Raw genomic sequence first — 21,733 nt, 5'->3', positions numbered from 1 at the left:
ATCTATAGTCCTAATCACCTCACAACTCTTCCTCCTCTGCACTTTTGTAGCCATGGCCTGAGACTGCCTCTGCTGCCTAAGTTGCAGGATTTCCATCTCCACTTTCTTCACCAGTTCTCTCTTTGAACCAATCTCAATATTAGAGCCAACAATACTCACAGTATTGGATTTGGAATTAGCTCTGATCAGATCTCGAAGGTCATTGGCACTGCTAGAAGGAGAAGTCTTGATGGGTACAGAGGAAAAGTAGCCAGGAGGCAAGACCATGTCGTCACCATGGCTGGCCAAATTGGCACAGCTATACATGAATCTGACATAAAGGTTGTTGGCCTTACCAAGGAACCTTATGGGTGCTTTGATACAGCGGCTTAACTTGCTTTGATTGCTTGCTTTGTTAGCCATTTCTCACTTGTAGGTGAGTATAAAACAGAGTAATAAGAAAGTGAAAAATCTGTTTTGAGAGAAGAATCTGGGCAATGGAGATTACAGAAGTCAGGTTTGAAGGAAATGATGGTTGTAGAGATAAGAGAGCTGGGGAGATTAACACGGTTTTAGCTTGAAGGGTTTCTTGAGAGAGAGACAGAGAGCGAGAGAGAGAGAGAGATGCTGAGAGAGAGGGAGTAAGAACTTATAGGGGGTGGACTGCAGGTTTTATTGTCTGTAGGCGTTTATGGAGAGAGAGAGAGAGAGAGACCATAAAGGGGAGCTATAGATTGTAAAAACATAAGAGATTAAATAAATATTATATTATTTGGGTAAAGTGCTAGTCCCACATTCGAAAAGTACAAGAGTTATAAATAGTATTTACTATATTATCTTCTTTATTTTTTTACTTAAATCGAAAAATGAAAACATTTACGGTGTATATGTGACAGCACGTGCAGCTTAGCAGTGGGCTGTAAATGTGTATGCACGCATTTAGCATGGTACGTTGATTCAACGATCTGATCCGTACATTGAATTTTTGGTGTGATCAAATCTGTCAGATTAGAAGATCCTACGGTCACGTTTGATATGATATGGTGTTGAGAACAACTTCATCATAGTTTAATCTGGACCGTTAGATTGGATGGCTTTTCAAGCCTAATGCGCGTAAGCGGGTGCCTTGGGTCTCCTTGATAAGAGTGCTGAAAATTGTGTTACTTGTTCTTTTCACACTTTATTCTCTCTCAACAAAAGTGCTCCCATTCTGATAGAAGTTGTTTTGTAGGTTGCAAACTGCAATTTAAGGGATCTACTTCTACAATGTTGCATGGATGACATTCTTGATGTTCGGCAAAGTGCCTTTGCTCTTCTAGGAGACCTTGCAAGAGTTAGTTGAAACATCTATAATTTTAGGCTTAGATATGATTTTAGTGTTATATTCTTACTTGCTTGTAAAATAACCTGTGGGATTGTGATGATTTATGGCCAGGTTTGTGCTGTACATTTGCATCCACATTTGGCAGAATTTCTCAATGTTGCAGTGAAGCAACTGGTATGCAGAATTTATTTTCATGTTTCAAAACATCATTGTTGGTTGTCTGACAAGGTATGTGATTTGTGCAGAGTACCCCTGAGATGAAGAAGACTGTTTCGGTGGCAAACAATGCATGCTGGGCAATTGGGGAATTAGCAGTTAAGGTATGTTCATGCTTTGACACTGCCGTCAAACAAAGCTGTAGTGTCGAACTGTCTCTCAGTGCTGTAACTGCTGAGTTATGACCAAAAGCTTAAAGGATATTACGACAAATGAAATGAATTTCATTGTTGATGATAAGAAAAGAAAGTAGTCACCCTTCAAGGATGTGGAAGAGTTCAGATTTCCATTCCCTACCTCATAATACAAATATTAGTCACGCTTCAAGGATGGGGAAGATTTTCAGATTTCCATTCTCTACCTCATAATACTAGGCGTATATAAGCAGTGATGGCTTGCTGTCTCCCTTGCGAGAAAACCAGACTAATTCTAAAAAAAAAAAGATGTGGACCTTCCACTGAAATTGTTTGTTTTTGACAGGGATCGATGGGCAATTGTGGAATCCTATTTGATCAAAAGTTTTCTTTTCTATTTTTTTGATATGGAAGATTTTCATATTTCCATTGTCTACCTCATAATACAAGGTTAACTCGTCTATATTGCCATTGCTGGTCCCAAAGAACATTAAATAGCTCCTAAAAGTATCCACTTATCCTTTCCAATTTTCTAAGGCAGAAGACAACTTTTTATGAACAACTTGATTACTTGAAACAAACTACTAGAGATGTAACACTTCCCAGGTTAAAAAATTATGACTTGAACAGATTCTTTAACATAGAATTATCTCCTAGACGGGACATTATTATTAGCTTTTATTCCTAAACATGTCAGTTTCCTGTGGAAGAATTATTTAATCAAATTAACCATACTTCCAAACCCATGATAGATTAACTGTTTGTTATTCATCCTCCAACCCACCAACCCCCCCCCAACAAAAAAAAAAAACCCAAACAAATTCACTTCACTGTATTTTTTTACCCCTAGATGTTCCACATACCAGCTGGATATTAACTTCTTTAAAACACCTGACTCAACCAGGTGGTATTGAACTTCTTTATAAGTCCAATCAAATTTCAGAAAGGAAGGGAAATTGTTGCAATCCTTCCTTAGTCGAAGGAGAATGATCTTAGGTTGGAAACAGCCTTCCTTATTCTGTCCATAAGAGCTTCACCTTGTTATAGCTGAAATCAACCACAGAGGGATTCTCATAATAAGAGGAGAAAAGTGAGACTTCACTCAGCGTAAAGACTTGATTATTTCTAAGGTTTTGTCTAAAAGAATTCGCTGTGTGCACAATGAGACAATTGCACCAATGCATGATGCCTTTGTTGGTAATAGATGAATCCTGGACAAGATTCATGTTGCAAATGAATCTGTGGAAGATTTGAAAAGATCAGGCAGCAAAGATTAGTATGTGTACTGGATCTTGAGAAAGCTTGTTACAATATGAATTGGCTCTGAAATGATCTGGAGGAAGTGGGTTTGACCAGGCAATTTGAGGGTGAGGAATGATATTTTTCTTGCCAAATGAGCTTGGAGGTTCCCTAGAGAGCCAAATTCCTTTGGCGCAGAGTCAATAAGGTGAGACATGACAGAAATGGGAATGGATGGGATATGGTCTGTAATTGGAGGGCCACTTTATCTAGTTTCTGTAAAAGCATCTCTAGTGGTGGACCAAAGATGGTTAGGTGCTTTAAGTTTCAAGTCGGCAATGGGGAGAGAGGGATGCTTTGGGAGGATTTAAATTATATATATATTTTTTTTGGGAGGGGTGGGGGGGGGGGGGAATCTTTTTGTAATTTTTTTCCACAGCTGCACTGTGTGTTGTTGAGTAGTGGTGGGCTGGTGGCCTGTCATGGTCGCTTGGTTTTAGAAGATCCGTTAGAGAATTTGAGATTGTTAAATGATTGTATCTTCTCAATAGAGGCCACTGCTATTCTCATTAAATCTTCCTGACTGATGGCAGACCACCCATTCTTCCCCAACTTTCCCCTTTTAGAAGAATCTGGTGCATATCTGCTCCCCTCCAGTATAAGCCTCTACTTTGGGAGGGGAGTCTTCAAAATTTGCACTCTTAGGATAACCTTTCTGAGAGATGGGATCTGTCCTTGTTGATGTATACATTGATGCTGCCCTTCCTCAACAGTTCGAGCTTTTAGGTGAAATGGTAGTGAACATGGTAGCAGAGCAGGGAGGTCAAGTGTTCGACTCCTGTGAAGTGCACCAGAAGAGTATTCCCGACATTTCTTCTCCCTTGGTGCCGTGCAAAGGAAATGTTGCATGAGCTCCACGTGCAAGGATCATGGGATCTTGGCCTGCATGTGCGGAGGAGTGGTGATGTATACATTGATGCTGCCCTTCCCTAACAGTTCGAGCTTTTAGGTGAAACGGTAGCAAACAGTCCTCTACACTGAACAGCGTCTAATATGCTTGAGGGAGAGTAAGTGAGTCTCTCTCCCGTTCTTGCACAGTAGTTTTGCTAGACAGGTTTGGAACTAATTTCTTGATCTTTTTGGTATATTGATGTTTACCCCCAGATGTTGTTGACTTCATGAGGGAGTGGCATCCACCTCCTGTCTCCCAAAGATGAAGATTATTGTGGGGCTAATTTCTCCTTTAAGTGGATTGGGGTCTTTGGATGGAAAGAAACAATACTCTTTAATAATTAATGTCTACAAAGAGATGAATCAGGTGTTTTATTCAATGATTTGTCAGGCAGCTTTGTGGGCCTCTACTTTGTTATCTTTAGAGGGGTATCTATTGGGGCTATAATAAGAAATTAGAGAGATGTAGCAAACATATGACCTCACAGCTTTAAGGTATGCAGAATTTTGGATCCCCCTACTCTAGGGATTGGTTTAGACTTTTTTATTTTTATTTTTTTATGGTTGTTCCCTTGGTAACCTTCGGCAAGCAGTGAGTTGGGAAGATATTAGAAACTGTAGTGATGAAGTCATAATTTTCTTTTCTGCCCCCATAAGTGTTGCTGACTCCACAGGGGCTAAGTTGCAAATTCTGAAGCTGGGTCTCGAGCTAGCTTCCACCTTTAGGGCTGGTTGTTGAGTTCGACTCAAGAGTTGTTATCTGTTTTCATCTAATGATAGGGTTGCTCGTGTCTTCAGTGCTTGATCAGGCATGATAGATACCTAGCCAATGTGTTGTATATCTGATTCCTGTGGGCTCCAAGGTCTGGAAATGTGCATGTTGACAGGCCTTTTGAGGATTGGACATAAAGTTTCTATGTAAATGGGGATTCCCCATCCCTGATCAGCTTTGTTTGTTTGATTCTTTTGGTTTGGAGTTCCCTTGTTTGTATCTCATATGTTTCTCTTTTTTATAATAAAATGCTGCTTGTCAAAATAATATAAACTAAGAAAAAGTATGCACTGACACCTAATAACAGAATGGTGAATTGGATGATAAAGGTAACTATTGTATAGGCAGGATAGTCATCTGTCTTCATATCAATGGACTTAAGACCTTGGATTCTGTAAATTCTCAAAAATATATGTGCAATGTTAGCATACTGTCGGCATCTGTAATCATTTGCAGCACTTCTCATGCCCATTTTTTTTTATATTTGAGCATATACATTGTTTGCTGTACTTACTGTTTATTTTGCTACTTTGTTAATTTCATGATTGAACCATGTGACTGTGTTGGCTAAATCTCAGGTTCATCAAGAAATATCTCCCATTGTGATGACTGTTGTTTCATGCTTGGTCCCAATTCTCCAACATGCGGAGGTAATCTTCCTGCATCAATCTAATCCTCAGTCCTTCTCTCTTCTGGGTTTTTATCATCTTCCTTCTGCCCAGGGGCTCAACAAGTCGCTCATTGAAAATAGTGCCATCACTCTTGGAAGACTTGCCTGGGTATGTCCAGAGCTTGTTTCCCCGCATATGGAGCATTTCATGCAAGCATGGTGTATTGCTTTATCCATGTAAGGTTTTCTTCTTCCTTTCTCCAAAAATGGGTTTTTATTGTCAAGATCATTCACTAAATAAGCTTTTGATTAGTTATTCTGAAGGTATTCGTTTTGGTGTTATAAATTTGTCGATTTATCAATGGCTAGTGGTAGAAGTGGTGCCTGTTCAGGGATTGTGCTTACATTTTGATGTCTCCTGCCTCTCAGATCTTTTGGCCGAAAAATTTCTATATAAAAAAAGAGCTGGCCCAAAAATTTCTATATAAAAAATAGGGCGTACCCAGTGCACGAGGGTCCTGCCACTACGGGGTCTGGGGAGGGTTATAATGTACGCAGCCTTACCCCAGCTTTCTCAGAGAGGCTGTTCCAGACTCAAACCTGTGACCACTTGGACGAAAGATTTCTATATAATTTGTTTTAAATATTCTCTATAGTCCAATTGTCAATGTGCACCATATGTAGGGCACTTTCAAGGATTGGGATCGCACTGGTACTGGCCAATATGCTCCTAATCCATTTATAAATAATGATTCCTGTCTATTGGTTTATACGATCTGGGCATTGTAACTGGGAGAAACTCCATGAAGGCTCTGTGCTTAGGCACGTGCCTTTTTTCTTATGTCGTGGAGCTCACCCCATGTGCCTGATAGCCTTGTACTTATCACAACTGCACTAAGGCTCACATCTTTGGGGTCTTCTGTATGCATATGTTTTTATGCACCTTTTTGTGGCTTTGGGGTTTACTTTTTTTGTTCAAAATATAGATTTGATATTGGAAAGGATGGGCTAAATCCTATAAACAGCTTCTCATGATGAATCATATGTGACAGGATACGTGATGATATTGAGAAAGAGGATGCTTTCAGGGGTCTATGTGCAATGGTATAGATGTTGCTTGATTCTTAGGTAGATGACAGTCAATACCTGCAATTTCTTACATGTTCATATTCACACTGTCACAGGTTAGAGCAAATCCATCAGGGGCTTTGAACTCACTTGTTTATATGTGCAAAGCTATTGCAAGTTGGCATGTACGAATATCGAAAAACTTTTATTTATTCTCTAAATGATTTCATCCTTCCTCTCCTCTTTTTTTTTTATTTTTTTATTTTTTATTTTGTATGTGTCTTTCAGGAAATAAGGAGTCAGGATCTACATAATGAAGTTTGCCAGGTGCTAAATGGGTATAAACAGGTAAGATCTGTTCTTTGTGCAGCAGGCAAATGTGGTTTTCTTTTCTACTTTAGGAAAATTTGAACTTCCTATATTACCTCAGTAACAATATGCTCCAGTAGGAAGTTCATTACTCTCTGCAACTTATTTTTAGTATTACTTTTGTCTTTGTGAGAGCTTTGTGAATTACCGTTCTTAAATTTTTTTTGTTGAAGAGAAAATTTAGTTGGGCATATGATTATAGAAGTAATAGTGTTATAGTTGAGAACTTGAATGTTTAAATTTGTTTTTAATTGTAATACATTTTGCTTTTTATATTATTTTTTTATGTTTCATTTATGGAAACTTTAGTGGGTGCCTGGAAATTCTTGAAAGAATAAGTGGCAAAGTTGCAAATGTTAAAAAGCTGGGGTTCTTACTGTAGGCCGCACTGTGAGGTGTCCCCTAGTGTATATTCTAGAACTCACAGCCTATAGTAATTCATAGAAGAAAAAAAAATGGCAGGAACTGACTATTAGAATCACCCATAGAAAGTTTCCTTTAATGAGTAGATTATTGCAGTTTCTTCATATAGGATGGGATGCATTGGCAGCAATAGTTGGAATTTTGAAGCTCAACAAATTTGTGCAGGGCCAAAAAAAAAAAGACTTGGGGGGGGGGGGTGTGTGTGGGGTGATGCAGAAGCCAAGTTGTTTGGCAAGAAATACTCCAAGGGGACACATGGGAGAAGGGCTGGTTCACTGCACCAACTGCTGGACCAACCCAATGGGCCATAGGGCCAACTGACTTTAAGTTGGGCCAGGCCAATAGGGCTGAGTTGCTGGGTCTCTCAAATCCAGAATCGTGGGGGCATAATTGTCAATACTTTGACAATATTTTGTAACCTCAAGTGTGGGCCGATATTCACTTACAGTGGTCCCCACTTGAAGGAGTGAAGTATCTATTATATTCCTATTTTAGTTCAGTCAGTAATTAGAGTAGTTTTTAATTTTTAGATTGAGTTAATAAGTCAAGTTTCTGTAGTCTTATTTTCTTGAGAAGCAAGTTTTGCCTTCTATTAATTGTAAGGCTGTTGTTGCCACTCCCCACGATTTTACTAGTTGAATGAGAAAAGCTTTTTGATGCAAGTATGATTTTACTTCTCAAGTTTTGTGTGACTTGAAGGGTTGAAGGAGCCTGGCTGGGAGAGCCAAATCCATCTATCCCAACCCCTCCACTGCCACTTTCTATATTCTTTTTTCTTTTCCATCGAGCCAGGACTGCTGGGTGACCATCCCTCTGCCCAGAAAGCTACTCAAGTGTGTTGCTGCATTCCTGGCGAACAATATTCTAGGCTGAAGACTTCTCTCATTCACTATGATTGCTGCTGCTGGGAGATCCATCGATTGGAGTTGTGCTGCACCTCTGCAACTCTTTTGGCTGCAACCTTCTAATTCTAAAAGACCTTCAAATCAATACCAACTCTGCTGGGTATTGAAACTCAGTCTCCCCCTTCCATTTCCTCCACTCAATTGCCACTTCCACTCCATCCCACTGCCTGGAATTTCCATAATTCCCTCACTTTCTCATCCGCCCATCTCCAATTCTAACCATCAAAATTGGTCCAATTTTGCAGACCAGGCCTCATTCACCAAGCCTTACACTCGGTTACTGCTGGAAGCCCAAAACAACACTGTTTTGGAAGGTTTCTCCAAACCTTCTATTTTGGTAACTATGTGATATCTCTACATCAGACCATCAGAATTGAACCAATTTTTTGAGGCAAGCTTTTCCCTACCGTTCTCTACACTCGATCCAAGTGGGGTGACCACCACTTGGATGGTTTGATCATAAACCCTAAGTTCTGAATTCTGGTTCTGTTCCTGTTTGAATTTTGTGGGTTTTTTGGGACTAGCACTCTAGTCTTACATTAGGGGGGGGGGGTGGCTTAACAGGCTAAAGAATGGGAATTGACATTTAATCTTGTGATATAAATGGTTTGTGAAAAGAAATTGATTCGTAGTACTCTTTTGGACCAACTTATATTCCTTTTTATTATTTTATATCTCAAGTTTGGTGATGAAGCTTTTAGAATGAGAAAGTTAGAAGTGCCTTCTTATGCGTTAGCTTGTCAAATCAACATGTAAATTGCAAGGTGGAAAAAATTGTCGGCATGGCCCTTTGAATGCGAACTTGCCTTCATGGTGCACCTGTTTTGGCCACATGGGGTATTAATCTCTCCAATCTGACAATTAATTAGGTGGGGGCCATGGGGCAGCCTCTACGTTATAAGAGCAATTTGGGGCCTCACACCAATCATGTGGCCTGAGATGTATTGAAGTATCACCCTTATGTTTTCAGTGGTTATACCAGGGAGTCCACAATGTTGACTTTTGAATAGTTGAATAGTTTTTTCAAAGCTTTTGTGGAAAATTTCTTTTGGCTTTGGATGGGCAACATTTCATAAATTTTGGTAACCAGCACAGCTGTGATATGGCAGATAGAGCTGTGAAGGAAACACTTGCTAATTTAAGAAAAATATTAAAAACTTTTGGTATTTGATAGAAAAGTTTTTTTTTTAGGTAGCAATATAGTACGGTGCTGACTGTCAATCTACAGGTGTGGGTCGTGTGGCTGTCATGAGCTCAGTTTTGCTAGCTTCTCGAGTAGAAACTGTAACTGGGCTAGATCCAACAGATTCATATTTTGATAAAATTCGTTGAAGTCATCAAAATAATTCATTTTCCATCAGGACCCAAAAACGAAAATCAACTTAATTTCTTAGTTGGGTTTGGCTGGGCTGAGATGGGCCCAGCCTACCTGTTTTCCCTGCAGGTTTCGATTGGGCCAAGTCTTGATCTCTGCCCAAGCCTTTGAACTCAAATCCAGCTCATCTATGTATAACTGACTTGGGGTGGGCTAGGCCAGCCTGAACTCTTTTTTTCATGTGTTGTGTATGAGGTTGTAATTACAGCTAATTGCAAGGAAACTGAAGGTTTTGATATATTGTATATGTATGGATTAGTGACATGGTGTCAGCAAGGAAACTATTTGTCTATTTTTTATTTTTGAGGGGGTGGGTTACTGTCAGCCAGGAAATTATATTAAATATTAACTAAGCTTTGTGTATGTAACCAGTCCATTAAAAAAATCTATATAATCTTGTTGAATACCACTGGATATTTTCTACATTTTGGACCTAAATATGTTTCTTGTTCTTGGCTACTCCTATGTCAATCATGTAGAGGCATGATTTGGGTGATCCAGAAATTCTATCAGATAATATATCTTCTAGTCATTAATCATTGGCCAAAATGAGCTTTAACTGAGCCCAAAGTAGGAGTTGGGCCAGAATTCATGCTTGTGCAGCAGCAGCCTATCAAAAATGGGTGAGCACTTTGCCAGGATCACCCAAGGAGAAGACCACTCAGCTAGAGGATGCTTGCTGAGTTGGTAAAGTTACCCGATGTCTCCCAAAAAAGAAAAAAAGTTACCACATGTCGGTGCCCAAGCTTGCTGCCTGGGCTGGGGACCTATCCTTGCGCAATTGTACTAACTGCCTTGCTCTCCTTCTGAAAGATATCAAAAAGCGTAATTTATTGCTATTTATTATTTGATTATGATCATCCCCCCCCCCCCCCTCTCTTTTTCTAATTCCATCTTGCAGCAAAAATGAGAAAGGTGATTATACTTGGTGTCAATACAATGTAATTGCTACAATTTTTCACAGATGCTTGGTAATGGAGCATGGGAGCAGTGCATGTCTGCTTTGGATCCTCCGGTGAAGGATCAGTTATCGAAGTATCTTGTATAATGGTAATCAGCCAAAGGGTGGGATTTTTTTTTTTTTTGTTGGTGATAGTTTCCAGTCTGCTTCAGATCTCTATTGATGATGTTATTTTCTGCATCTTGGGATGGTGTAGTTGAACTAGTTTTAGGTTAGGAAAAAATTGTTGGGGGTGCTACAATCATAGGTCCTCATGCAAGCCAGAAGCTGAAGACTGGCCTCATTGAAACATTGTTGATTTAAGAGATGCAAGAAACACTAGGAAACAGGAGAAGCTGAGTTCAAGAGTGAAGAGGGGATAGAAAGTCCAAATATGCGGCTCTTCAACTGCGTCTGAAGATATTCTTTGCCCAATTGAGTTGTATGTATTAATAAGAATGACATAAATCACAATCCTGTTGGTTCATCATTTTCTGCTCACATAGTTAATGTTTATTCCATGTCAGTGGATAGGTTTTATTCTGTAATCCACTGATTAGTCAAAAGAGGGGAGTGGGTGTATTTATTTGAAGTTTTGTCTATTCAGTGCGTATTGTTCTTTTTGTGTTCTAGCTGCCATTTTAACATTTTCTGTATTTTCTTTATTTTTACTTAGCAGCAGCTTGTCCTTAGAGGTGGAAGGTGTCCAGGGGGCCTGGATATCATTTTTTTATATCAATTTTATTTGTTCCATGATTGTACTTTATTTTCCAATCATGAAATGTCTCTCCTAACCTCTAGGCCCTTTTTTGTTCCGTGCAAAATAGTGGAAAATTTTTTCATGATAAAGTAACATTGAAACAAGGTTGGAACTTGCACTGAAACATAGTCATGTATATATTTTGGGAGAAAGTTGTGGGGAGTGTGGCCTATGCCAGCACTCCCATGAGTCTATCTCTCTCTTCTCCATTTGAAAGGACACCTCTACCCTCTTGTTTTGAGGAGAGAGATAGACACATGGGAATGTAGACACCACATTTTGACACCTTGGAAGTGTGTCTTAGCAATGATGGTAAAGTTCGTAGTTCGTGTGGTGACTGAATGGCAAGAATTACCTTTGCCCCATTTTTTGTAACCAACTGTCCTAAATAGAGCTTAAACCCCTAACATAGCCGTATTTAACCATTTTAAGTCCACATTTGAAGTTTCACCCGAATCCAACATCTTTGTGAAAATGCTTGTTTTGCCTCTTGCACGATTCTCGGTATCTGGACCACCCGATTTAGTCTGAAACACTTTGGATGACTTCATTTGGTCATATTAAGCTTTCACGTAAAGTTTCGGTCAAATCGGGTAATTTTTGTGAAAAATGACTGTTTTGCCCCTGGTATGGTTCTTGGTACCCGAGCCACCCGATGTGATTTGAAACCATTTAGATAACTTTATTTGATCATATTGTGCTTACACGTAAAATTTCATGTAATTCTGGTATCATTTGGACTTTGATTGGCGTGAAACATCACTTATGTGCTTTCCTTGATATCCGTGCCATTTTTAGGAAAAATCAGGCCATATCTGCCACACGGATGGAAAGTACGTGTTGAGACCTTCGTGGCGATATGTGGTGCATCAAAATCGGACTTTCGATTTAAAGATATTAGCATTTGAACGTGGATATTTAAAATGGAATCTTTAAATGGTTTATTAAAAAAAAATAAAATAAAAAAAGGTGGGTCAAACTGAGTTGACCCGAACCGAGTCAACCCAGTCTGACCCAACCCAGCTGGACTGTCGGCAGGGGGACGAAGCCCCACCATTTAGGTTGAGCCACACAAGGCCCATCACCCATGCCCACCTGCCCAGCAGGCCTAGGCACACGTAAGCCCAGGCTGCACAGCAAGCCTAGGCACATGCAAGCCCAGGAGCTGTGCGGCAGCAGCGCCAGCACACGTGGCACCCATCACTCCTTATCCTGGCCATTAATGCACAGGGGTCTTTGAGACCTTTCCTCGAACACTTTTTTCCTATAAATAGGAGGTGTTTTAGAGAGGTTAGGGATGGAAGAAAATTAGTGAAAAATTACCTTCACGTAGTCCTTGATCCCCTCTTTCCATCCATGGTTTTCTTATCCATAGGTTATGCTCCATTATTGATATAAAATTTCGTAAATACCCCTTCTTCATCATTCTTGTCATTCGAAGCAATCACACTTAGAACTACTTTTGGAGGTTTCCGGCGATACTTGCGGTAAAAAAAAGGTTACTCAAGCTGAGCCCAGGCACTTCCGCTCTTCAAGGGTATTTTTCCATATTTTTTACTTATTTCTAAGTATTTGTTTTGATTTTCTTTACAACAAAGGTTGTTTTTCAGTTATAAAAATGTTAAAAATAATTCAAGAGTGATAAAAATATGAAATTTTCAGGGATGATGGTTGTCACTATGTTTGACATTCATTAATTTTCTCAAGCTCCAAATCATTTTTTGTGACATTTTTGTCCCTGTAAAGGATTTCGGATTATGTAAAATCTGAACATGTGGGTGGGTATTTGGACAAAAGTGTTATGACCATGTTAAAGATCATGTTTTGATTAGTGGGAATGGGCTCTGGTTTGATCCAATTCGGATCTGTGATGGGGATTTTGTATTTTTCTTTGTTTTCCCTTCTTTTTTAGCATTTCAGAAAATATTAAAAATAATATAAATACATAAAAATTCACAAAAAAATTATGGAATGCATATTTCATCATGCTTGATTTTATGGAATCATTATCCACTGACATGCATGTTTGATAGTTTTTATACATTTCCCACCTCATTTAGGGGTATAAATGTTATTTTTCTAATTATAATGAAAAATTCTGGAAAAATAGGAAAAAATGTTTTTATGCATGACATGCTGTTTTAGAATGGTTTAGGATGTTTTCATATGCATACGTGACCATCATGCTTGATAGATATGCATACAAAGTCATTTGCGCCCTCTAGGGGCATTTTGGTAATTTACCAAATGTGGGCCTAGGCTATCATTATGGAAATATTATTTGGTGTGTTCAGTCATTTTAGGATGTTTAACATCACTTTCGATGCCTACAATGATTCTAAGTGTCTTTTGACACTTTTGCCATTTTGCCCTTAGGGGCATTTTGGTCATTTTGTGAACAAACCTTGCTTAGGACCCCGGAAAGGCTCCTGTTACTTTTGCCGCATGTTTTAACATTTAATAAACATGTTTTAAGCATAAGTCAGCATTTTCATGAATTATCATGCATTTTCTACTTGTTTGCCATAACATGGGCATTTTGGTAATTTTTACCACCCCACATTTCCTTGCCATTTCATGTGCTCTTGATGATCCAAATGCATGATGTTAATGTTATTTAATCATGTTTTACTTATTTACAGCATTTAAATATGATTTCATGCCTTTGTACATATTTTGGCCCTTTAGTGGCATTTTCATTATTTTGGCTATTTTGACCTATAAGCGGTTTTGCTTATCAATATAATTGTCCTTCTCCATGATATAATTAAACTTGGTTTTCTTTTTTACAGTCAACCATGTTTTTTACCATAGAGTTAGACTTTCTAATTTTGGTAAAATCCATTAATTAGCTTAATTATGATGCATAATGTACGTAATCATCAAGCTTAGGAGTAGTAATTAGGATTAAAACATTAATCTTAATTAGCCTAATTAGGTTCATAAATTTCAATCAAGTTAATAAAAAAATCTTCAAAAAAAAAATTAGTTTAATTAGGTGCATAATATGTATAACACAACAGTACACAACAGAGTTTGGTCTAAGAAGACGTGTCGGGTAGGCGGTTCTTGGGTGCCTAACACCTTCCCGACCCGTAACTTGACACTTACCCGGAGATGCAGGGCACCATCCATTGAGTCATTGGAGTTAATTTAGCGCCCCTTCCGTGATTCACAGAAGGGGCACCATTCATGGGTCCTAGACCCTAAATCTAGGTGGCGACTCCCATTTTTTCATTTTCCTTCTTTCTCCTGGGTGCACGCCCAGCGACTCTCCATCCGTTGCGCCTACAGCTGGCATAGGCCACACTTCCGGACAGAAAACTACTTCCCATATATTTTTTATGGGAAAAAGACCAGGTCGCATTGTTCCTGTGTTTGCACATAAACCAATGCTTTGTATGTGTAAAACCATTCAGCCCCCAGTGAAAATTGTATCCAAGTCAATGTGTCTGTGGCACTTTCATTGGCTATTGTGTTGGTGCTGGGGCTGCACGATTAGTTAATGTCCTCTTGCCTTTTTTTATATGTAAATAGAAATTCATTTTTACCAAAAGAAAAAATAGAAATTCATTAAATATACGAACTAAACAGGTTAACAACAGTCTTTAAAGGAAGTACACATACAGCTACTCCACACATGGATATTAATCATTAATGGTACTTGAAATGAATAAACTAAAGCTTATTAAGATTTATCGATATTTTCAACATTTTCTAGAGCTTTATTTGCCCCTGTGGCACTATATTGGTTAAGGGAAAAGGAAGGGCATGCCCTACACGCCTTTGTCACAAATATTAGTACTCTCATTAAAGATGTGAGCCGTCCATTGAAATCTTCTCTTTTGCTTCTCCTTATTGGTTTGGTGTGTAAAAAATCATAAATAGAAGATCCATAATAAAAATAAATAAAAAATCAAATCCAAGGCAGAAAGAACAGTCCCAATAAGGGGGAAAAAAAAACCCTTTCATGGAGGAGAGGGAAGGGATCAGCAGTCTATAAAAATCTTTAAATTCCCACATGAAGTATTTTAGGGAAAGGATTCATATAAAGATCATTATTATCCGTGGCTCCTTTGATGCATTATTTTATGTTGATGCTTCAGCCTCTTTAGGCAAGAGGTTACTTTCTCATCTGTAGGACTATTGAAGAAATTGATGAAGCCCACCAGTTTAACTTGAGCTAGAATTTTGTTTACACAGTTTATTTGAGCCATTATCCTTTTTGGTAAGTTTCAGTTAAGAAAGAATTCACCAAGTGACAAAATAAAGGTTTAGAATCCTAATAAAAACCTAGCTTGGTATGTTTTCACCAAGTAACAAAATTAAGTTTCGAAAAGTAATAAAAAAAATCAAAGCAAAAGGTTGTGCATGGTGCCCGACAATGCACACAACCGTCGGATGGGATTGAGGGGGTGCATCGTAGACCCTCATCTATCATCCAATGGTTTTGTTCATGGTCGTTCATGAATAAAATCCATGCCCAAAATTCAATGTTTAAAAAAAAAAAATGAAAAACTGATAATACAAGGAAAATATATCTTGTTGGTAATATGATGAGTTGGATCACCAAATATGACATGGCTAATTAGGGTCACCTACTTGTTCAGCAGCTGGAATGGCTAGATGGTTCTCCATGTTGCAGGAATGCATTCCACCAACCCGGATTTGGGCATACGTTGTAAGACATTATCATTAGGGAAAATAATGAAAGAGACCAAAGGTTTAACTTACTTTTATCAACAACAAAAATTATTAACCTCAAGCACACCAAACACTCTTCCTTCCTCCCATTCTGATGTTGAAGACCTTGTGTTAGCTTGATCTTGAAACCATCTTCAGTCATTGAAGTTGGCCCATTATTTGACAATCTTAATTGATAAAAATGGGTACAAATTGAACACAAACTCAACTATACTATGGAGGAGGAATAGAGAGGATTGTGGAGGGTGGTGGAGGAACCTTTCTTCCTTGAGAACAGTAAATCTCCCACAAGAGGAATTATAGGCTTCTTCTTCATCATCTTCTTTTGCTTCTTTGTGATTCCATGGTAATAACTTTCTTGCTCCCCATGGCTCAGTAGTTGAGCTATTGTTACAGAGCTCTGTGTCCTCACTATTGGGTCCTTTTCCCTCTCCTCTTCCTCCTCAATGATGTCATCTTCCCTATTCTCCCCAACAACTAGAGTTCTTGTTGTAACTGCCTTCGCCATGGCCGCCGCTGCGGTTGCTTCTGCTTGGGCCATCTTAGACATGTTCTTGTGAAGCTCAGCATTTAGTGAAGCCAATGCTATCTCTGTCTCTGATTCCTTCTCCTTTAATAACTTCAATTCTCTCTTAGTCTCCTCCAATTCAGCTTCTATCTTCTTCAAGGTATTCCCTAGTGCATGTTCATCATCTCTAGAACTGGTGTAAGCCTTGTTAGTGTAGATGTCACCGGCTAGAAACCTCTCACTGAATAGTACGACTGCCTCTTTGACGGACCGGAAAGGGCGAGAAGTGTCGACGGTGCTGGAGTGATCAATAGTGATTCTCTTCTCACTAGGAGGGGATAAGGGTTCCATGAGTGTTTGCAGGGTTGAATAAGGGTGGGGGTGTTGAGACTTAGTGAATATTATCATTGTGAAAGATGAAACAAGAAATGGGACTATTAGATATATGATGGGCTTTGGAGTTTCTTTGCTTATACTTCAAACTCCAATGGAGAGGGAGAGAGAGAGAGATTGGGATTTGGAGGTTAGAAGAAGAAGACCTCTCACCTAAGGGTCATGGGAGTCTAGTTTGAGCCTCAGAATCCATGTGAACTTGTTCTTAGTTCTTACACTTGAAGTAGCTAGGAGCATCAACCCAACTGGGCCCATTCACATTCCTGAGATTGCTTTTGAAGCATCAGAAACTTGAAAGCAGATTTCATAATTTCATAAATTGTTGTGCCAATCTGTATGGGTCGGCTGATTTTGCCCTCATTTTTTATTAAAAAAGAATGGGAAATGTTCTCTTACAATCTGGACGCAAGATGAGCCTAAACACATGGGGTGGGTGAGATGATCACCTCTCTGGATGGCCAAAATGATCGCTGCGCCCCGCCCCCGCTCCCAAGCAGAGAACAGCACCCCTAAAAATAAATAAATTTTTAGAAAGATTTATCACGAAACGTTCCAGCAACATATGATCGGGCAGCTATTGGAACCAATATGAATTGATCGTTACATCCGATCCGATACTGCATTTTTAAAACTATAAATATGAACGGCACAAGTCGGTCTAAATGCTTTTTTAATTGTAGCATGAAGGGAACTGATCCAGACTCAATCCTGGTTGTGGTTGCAATGGGGCAGGTCGATGGGTCGTGGGTCACCGGACCTGCCTAATAGGTTTGTGGTTGGGTCTTACCGTTTTGCAGCCTTGCAGGTTTAAGTGTACAAGTTGGGAAATTCAAAACCATCTTCTCCGGGAATTATACCATGGGATCAAGAATTTCTAGATAGAGTAGCAAATAAATAAATAAAGGGAAAAAGAATGCTATCTGGTCGAGTGGTCAGCATGGCTCCTACGTCTAGACACAGTACCGTTTTGTCCTCATGGAAAGTATTGCCTTGCCCCTGGAAAAATGAAAATCCCTCCCAAATCACTGCTTGTGTGTGCGCTAAGGTAGAGTTCTCTCACCTATAAAAAATAAGGGGAAGTATTCTTTGTCAGGGAGCATGGTTTTTGTATGTGTGGGACATCAAACGGGGTGTTATTACATATTTCATGAGGGGCAGGGTGGTCATTTTTCCCCATGTGTCTAGACACACACTCCCGAACAGAGTTCTTTTTTCCAATAAGTTAACTTGAAAGGGAAAAAGAATGCTATTGCTTGGACATGTGGATCCTGCGCCAGACATAGGAGCGGGCAAAATTACGGTTCTGCCACCATAAAATCAAATATTCTATCTGGACAGTCTCATTAGGCCCCACGCTGGTGCAGGGGCCACACTACTTGACAGTTATCTCTTGCCCAAATAGAAATTAGTAAACTTCATTATCTCCTAGTTTCCACTACTGAGGTCATGACAGATGGATGAACAGTTGTGACCGAAGGTTAATAATTTTTTTTCTTTACCACTAATTATGCTGCCGTCATATCCTAGAAAAACCTTATGGATTAAGTTTAGTTGGTGGGTCAAATTGGAAATTACAACCTCAAAATCTACTTATTTTAATAATATGAATAAATGAAAGGGAGAGAGGGTTCTCTAAAAGGCATTGTGGTTCTATGTCAACACAGAGGCCAATGGGAATTCACGCATAAGCATCAACAAGGGCATGAATTCTACCTTTCACGAGAGGTAAAATGGTCATTTTATTCCCGTTGTATATGGGTGTCGGGCCACGCTGCCTTTCAGGCTTTTTTTCCCCTAAATGGTGAAAATATCAATTGTGAACGATTTCTACTCTCTAAATAGTCCATTCAAGGAAGCTATGATTTGTGTCATGACTCAGTGATCGAATTGAGCTATTTTACTTCTTGCAATTTTTTCACAATTTTTGAATATTAGATAGTAGTCTTCACTCTCCATTGAAAAACTTTAATGTTTACTTTTAATGAAATTTGTCTTTAAAAAAAAAATAGAACACATTGGTAAGTAAGATTTCTAATCTTGGGAAGAGTGATGGGGAGAAGAAAAATATAAGAAAATTGAATCTATTTTCTCCAATAAGGTGAAAAGTAGTTATTAAGTAGTTGGTTGATGTACATAGATCAATACCTTATTAGTTCACGACAGTTCAGATTTCACACAAAAACAATGATCTCACATTGGATGTGAATAATATGAGTAAAGATTTATAAAAAACCATTAACTTTTATAGGTGATTTCTACCCGAATCCCATTAAGAAACATAAAAATTACAAAGAAACACTAATCAATACCAATGTAGAGAGAGAGAGAGAGAGAGAGAGAGAGAAAAGCCCAAGAAAGCCAACATTGAGTGGGGTGGGAGTGGTGGGGAGTGATATTAGTCCTTTTGATTGTCTTTAAGTGTATAAATTAATAAGGAGACCTTGACTATCTTAATTGCTAAATTGAGAAAGTGAGATTAGTCTCTTTCTATTAAATTTTAAAAGAGGGAGTTAGTAGAAAAAGTGGCATTAAGAGAGAAAATAAAAATATAAAGCATAATATTCAAATCAGGGAAAATATTTTACATTTGAATATCGAATCTGATATAAGAATTTGAGGGGTATTTCTGTAAATATTTGTAACTGAAGATGACAATTGACAACCACAGTAGCTTCTGTTTCTTTAGTCATTTCCCACAAGACATAGAGTGGGTAGCCCCAACAATGAGATAGCAGGAGACAGATCCACTTTGTAGGGTCTCACAAATTGATTTTGTTGAAAGAGTGTCAATTTGGGTTCTATGGGTCATTATGGGAAAAAAATTCTCACTCTGGTCTCATGGGGATCTTTTTCTTATTGGAAAAATACGCATTTCCTTTTTACAAATCAATTTTCACATCTCAACTCCCAAATTGACAATATGTTATTGGCCGGAAATACATAATGCATGGAAGTGTCTGAATGACACTTCTATAGGTGCATTTAAAATTTTGTCGCCTTCTTTTTATTCTCAAAAGTCCTTTACAATAGAGGTATATAAGATCTTAAGAAAATAAATTAAAATGACATATCATTACATTATTATCAAAAGATGTAATTGTCATACACATTTTTCAAGTACACATGAAATGACATCATTATTTCTATTGAAAAAAAATTGTTATAATATGCTAAAAGACCCGACAACAACAACAACAATAACAATGATAATAATAAGGGTTGTCAATAAGAAAATCTCATACATAATATATTAAACTTATAAATCTTATTACAATCAAGATGGTTACAACAAGATTATAACTATATTTTTTTGAGAATAAAATAAGGAGCAAATTAGGTAAGGTAAAACTTCCTAATTCACTTATTTGATGACAACAAGATGCACAATTAAACTTCTAATGGATAAATCCTTACTTACTTCATGTTATCCATCAAGTTTTACCTTACGAAGGGGTGCAATGTGGTTATATGGCAAATTTTAGATTAGAACTCAATCCTTTTCATTATTTTCATTTTCCTCTTGTATTCAACAGTGCATTTTTTTTTTTCAAATTTTAATGTTCTTTTGGATTTTTAGAGTTTTATTATATCAAGTGAGCTTCCAGAAGTCATGAACAAGCTTTCATTAATTATTCTTTCCATTTGGGAAACCAATCCAAAATTTTCATTGTGGTTGAATTCAAATAGTGAATGCTCTGCTTTATTTGTTTATAAAATTTGAATTTCATCTGTTCCACCTTGTGCAAAATTTTCATTGTGGTTGAATTCAAATAGTGAATGCTCTGCTTTATTTGTTTATAAAATTTGAATTTCATCTGTTCCACCTTGTGCGTGATAGAAATAGAGCCCAGAGGAAGGCTTCCTTTAATGGATCACCTAGAAAACCATTTCCTAATGGAGTAATGAGAGTAAGTCTTATTCTAAAAAATGCTTGAGGTCACCAAACTGAGGGATAGGAAATTCCTTCACCCTTAAAGATGCCAAGGATTTACTACTCCAAACAAAGGTGTAAATTTGGTACTAAAATTAGGAATCAGACGGGAACCGACCTGCTAGGAATATCGGAATCGTCTCACACATTAATTTATGGGGACAATTATGGGTTTGGATTTAGAACCGAGATTGGTCAGGGAATCCCAATGGTTCTAGAACTGAATAACCGGTGAGAACCCGATCTAGAATTAGAATTGTCTAGACCATTTAAAAGCCATGGCCAAATGTTTTCTGTGCCGCAGCACAGCCAATGTCCAGACACATGGGCCTGCCATTCAAGGGGCAGGGTGGTCATTTTGCCTACCCCCATGTGTCTGGGCACAGCCTGTGCTCCCAGCACAGAAAACAATCTCCCAAAAGTCATATATAAACCATGGGGTGTTGTTTTCTGTGCCGCAGCACAGGCTGCGCCTAAGCACATGGGGGTGGGTACAATGACCACCCTGCCCCCCTGCATAAGCTGCCCATGTGCCTGGACGCAGCCTGCGCTGCGGCACAAAGAACATTCTCCCATAGACCATATTTGGGATGTTATTTGGTGTTTGTGATTTGAAAATTGAAAATTGAAAATATGCATTTATTTAAAAGATTAGGAATTGATTTGAAATCAGCCCAGCAAATGACATTTTGGATGCTCTATCCCAACTCCTAAGTGGGTCCATCTCATGAGGAGGAAAACAACAAAATGCAAAATTAGATGGAACACAACAAATTAGACTGTTTCTATTGTTTGAAAAAAAAAATTGACAGGGAAGTATGAGGACCATTTGACTCAATTGATGGGTTTCTAAGGATCCATGCCTTTTTTTTTAGTTTAGTTTTGTTTTGGTTTTTTTTGTAAATAATTAGAAGTGGGAGCAGGTGGTGGTGTCTAGTAAAATACTCATAAGAAGAGGGTTCTCTGAGTAAACAGTATAGAGGGACGCATCAATGAAATGTGACAAATTTCATTAGATAGCAGTGAGGTCATTTCATGTAAAGAAGAGAGAGAGAGAAATAGAGATGCTAACGTGCCAATCCCATTAGCTCAGATAATCTTTTCCTATACCTATAAAAGCAATTTCTAGAAA

At 38.4% G+C, this 21,733-nt stretch overlaps 2 protein-coding genes across 2 annotated transcripts; one reads left to right on the top strand and one right to left on the bottom strand.

Annotated features, from left to right (window-relative positions):
* The first annotated feature begins 1,156 nt into the window (after nt 1–1,156).
* LOC122662324 (transportin-1-like) lies at nt 1,157–11,099 on the top strand. Its single transcript, XM_043857922.1, has 9 exons — nt 1,157–1,312; nt 1,415–1,477; nt 1,549–1,623; nt 5,194–5,265; nt 5,338–5,462; nt 6,278–6,329; nt 6,410–6,478; nt 6,582–6,641; nt 10,330–11,099. The coding sequence occupies exons 1-9, from the start codon at nt 1,253–1,255 to the stop codon at nt 10,411–10,413; spliced, it is 660 nt and encodes a 219-aa protein (XP_043713857.1). The 5' UTR covers nt 1,157–1,252; the 3' UTR covers nt 10,414–11,099.
* A 4,843-nt stretch (nt 11,100–15,942) lies between these two features.
* Nucleotides 15,943–16,693, bottom strand: LOC122662322 (WEB family protein At1g75720-like). Its single transcript, XM_043857920.1, has one exon. It carries the CDS (start codon nt 16,683–16,685, stop codon nt 15,978–15,980), a length of 708 nt encoding a protein of 235 aa, XP_043713855.1. The 5' UTR covers nt 16,686–16,693; the 3' UTR covers nt 15,943–15,977.
* Nucleotides 16,694–21,733: the final 5,040 nt, after the last annotated feature.

The sequence above is a fragment of the Telopea speciosissima genome, chromosome 5 (assembly GCF_018873765.1).
Source record: "Telopea speciosissima isolate NSW1024214 ecotype Mountain lineage chromosome 5, Tspe_v1, whole genome shotgun sequence".
NCBI lineage: Eukaryota > Viridiplantae > Streptophyta > Magnoliopsida > Proteales > Proteaceae > Telopea > Telopea speciosissima.
Note: the sequence above shows the minus strand (reverse complement) of the source record. Positions and strands in the feature narration are given on the sequence as shown.

Coding starts and splice junctions, on each gene's coding strand:
- LOC122662324 (XM_043857922.1), top strand. CDS start 1,253: ATGGATGACATTCTTGATGTTCGGCAAAGTGCCTTTGCTCTTCTAGGA. Junction 1,478..1,548: donor ATGTTGCAGTGAAGCAACTG/GTATGCAGAATT, acceptor TGATTTGTGCAG/AGTACCCCTGAGATGAAGAA. Junction 6,330..6,409: donor TCAGGGGTCTATGTGCAATG/GTATAGATGTTG, acceptor ACACTGTCACAG/GTTAGAGCAAATCCATCAGG.
- LOC122662322 (XM_043857920.1), bottom strand. CDS start 16,685: ATGATAATATTCACTAAGTCTCAACACCCCCACCCTTATTCAACCCTG.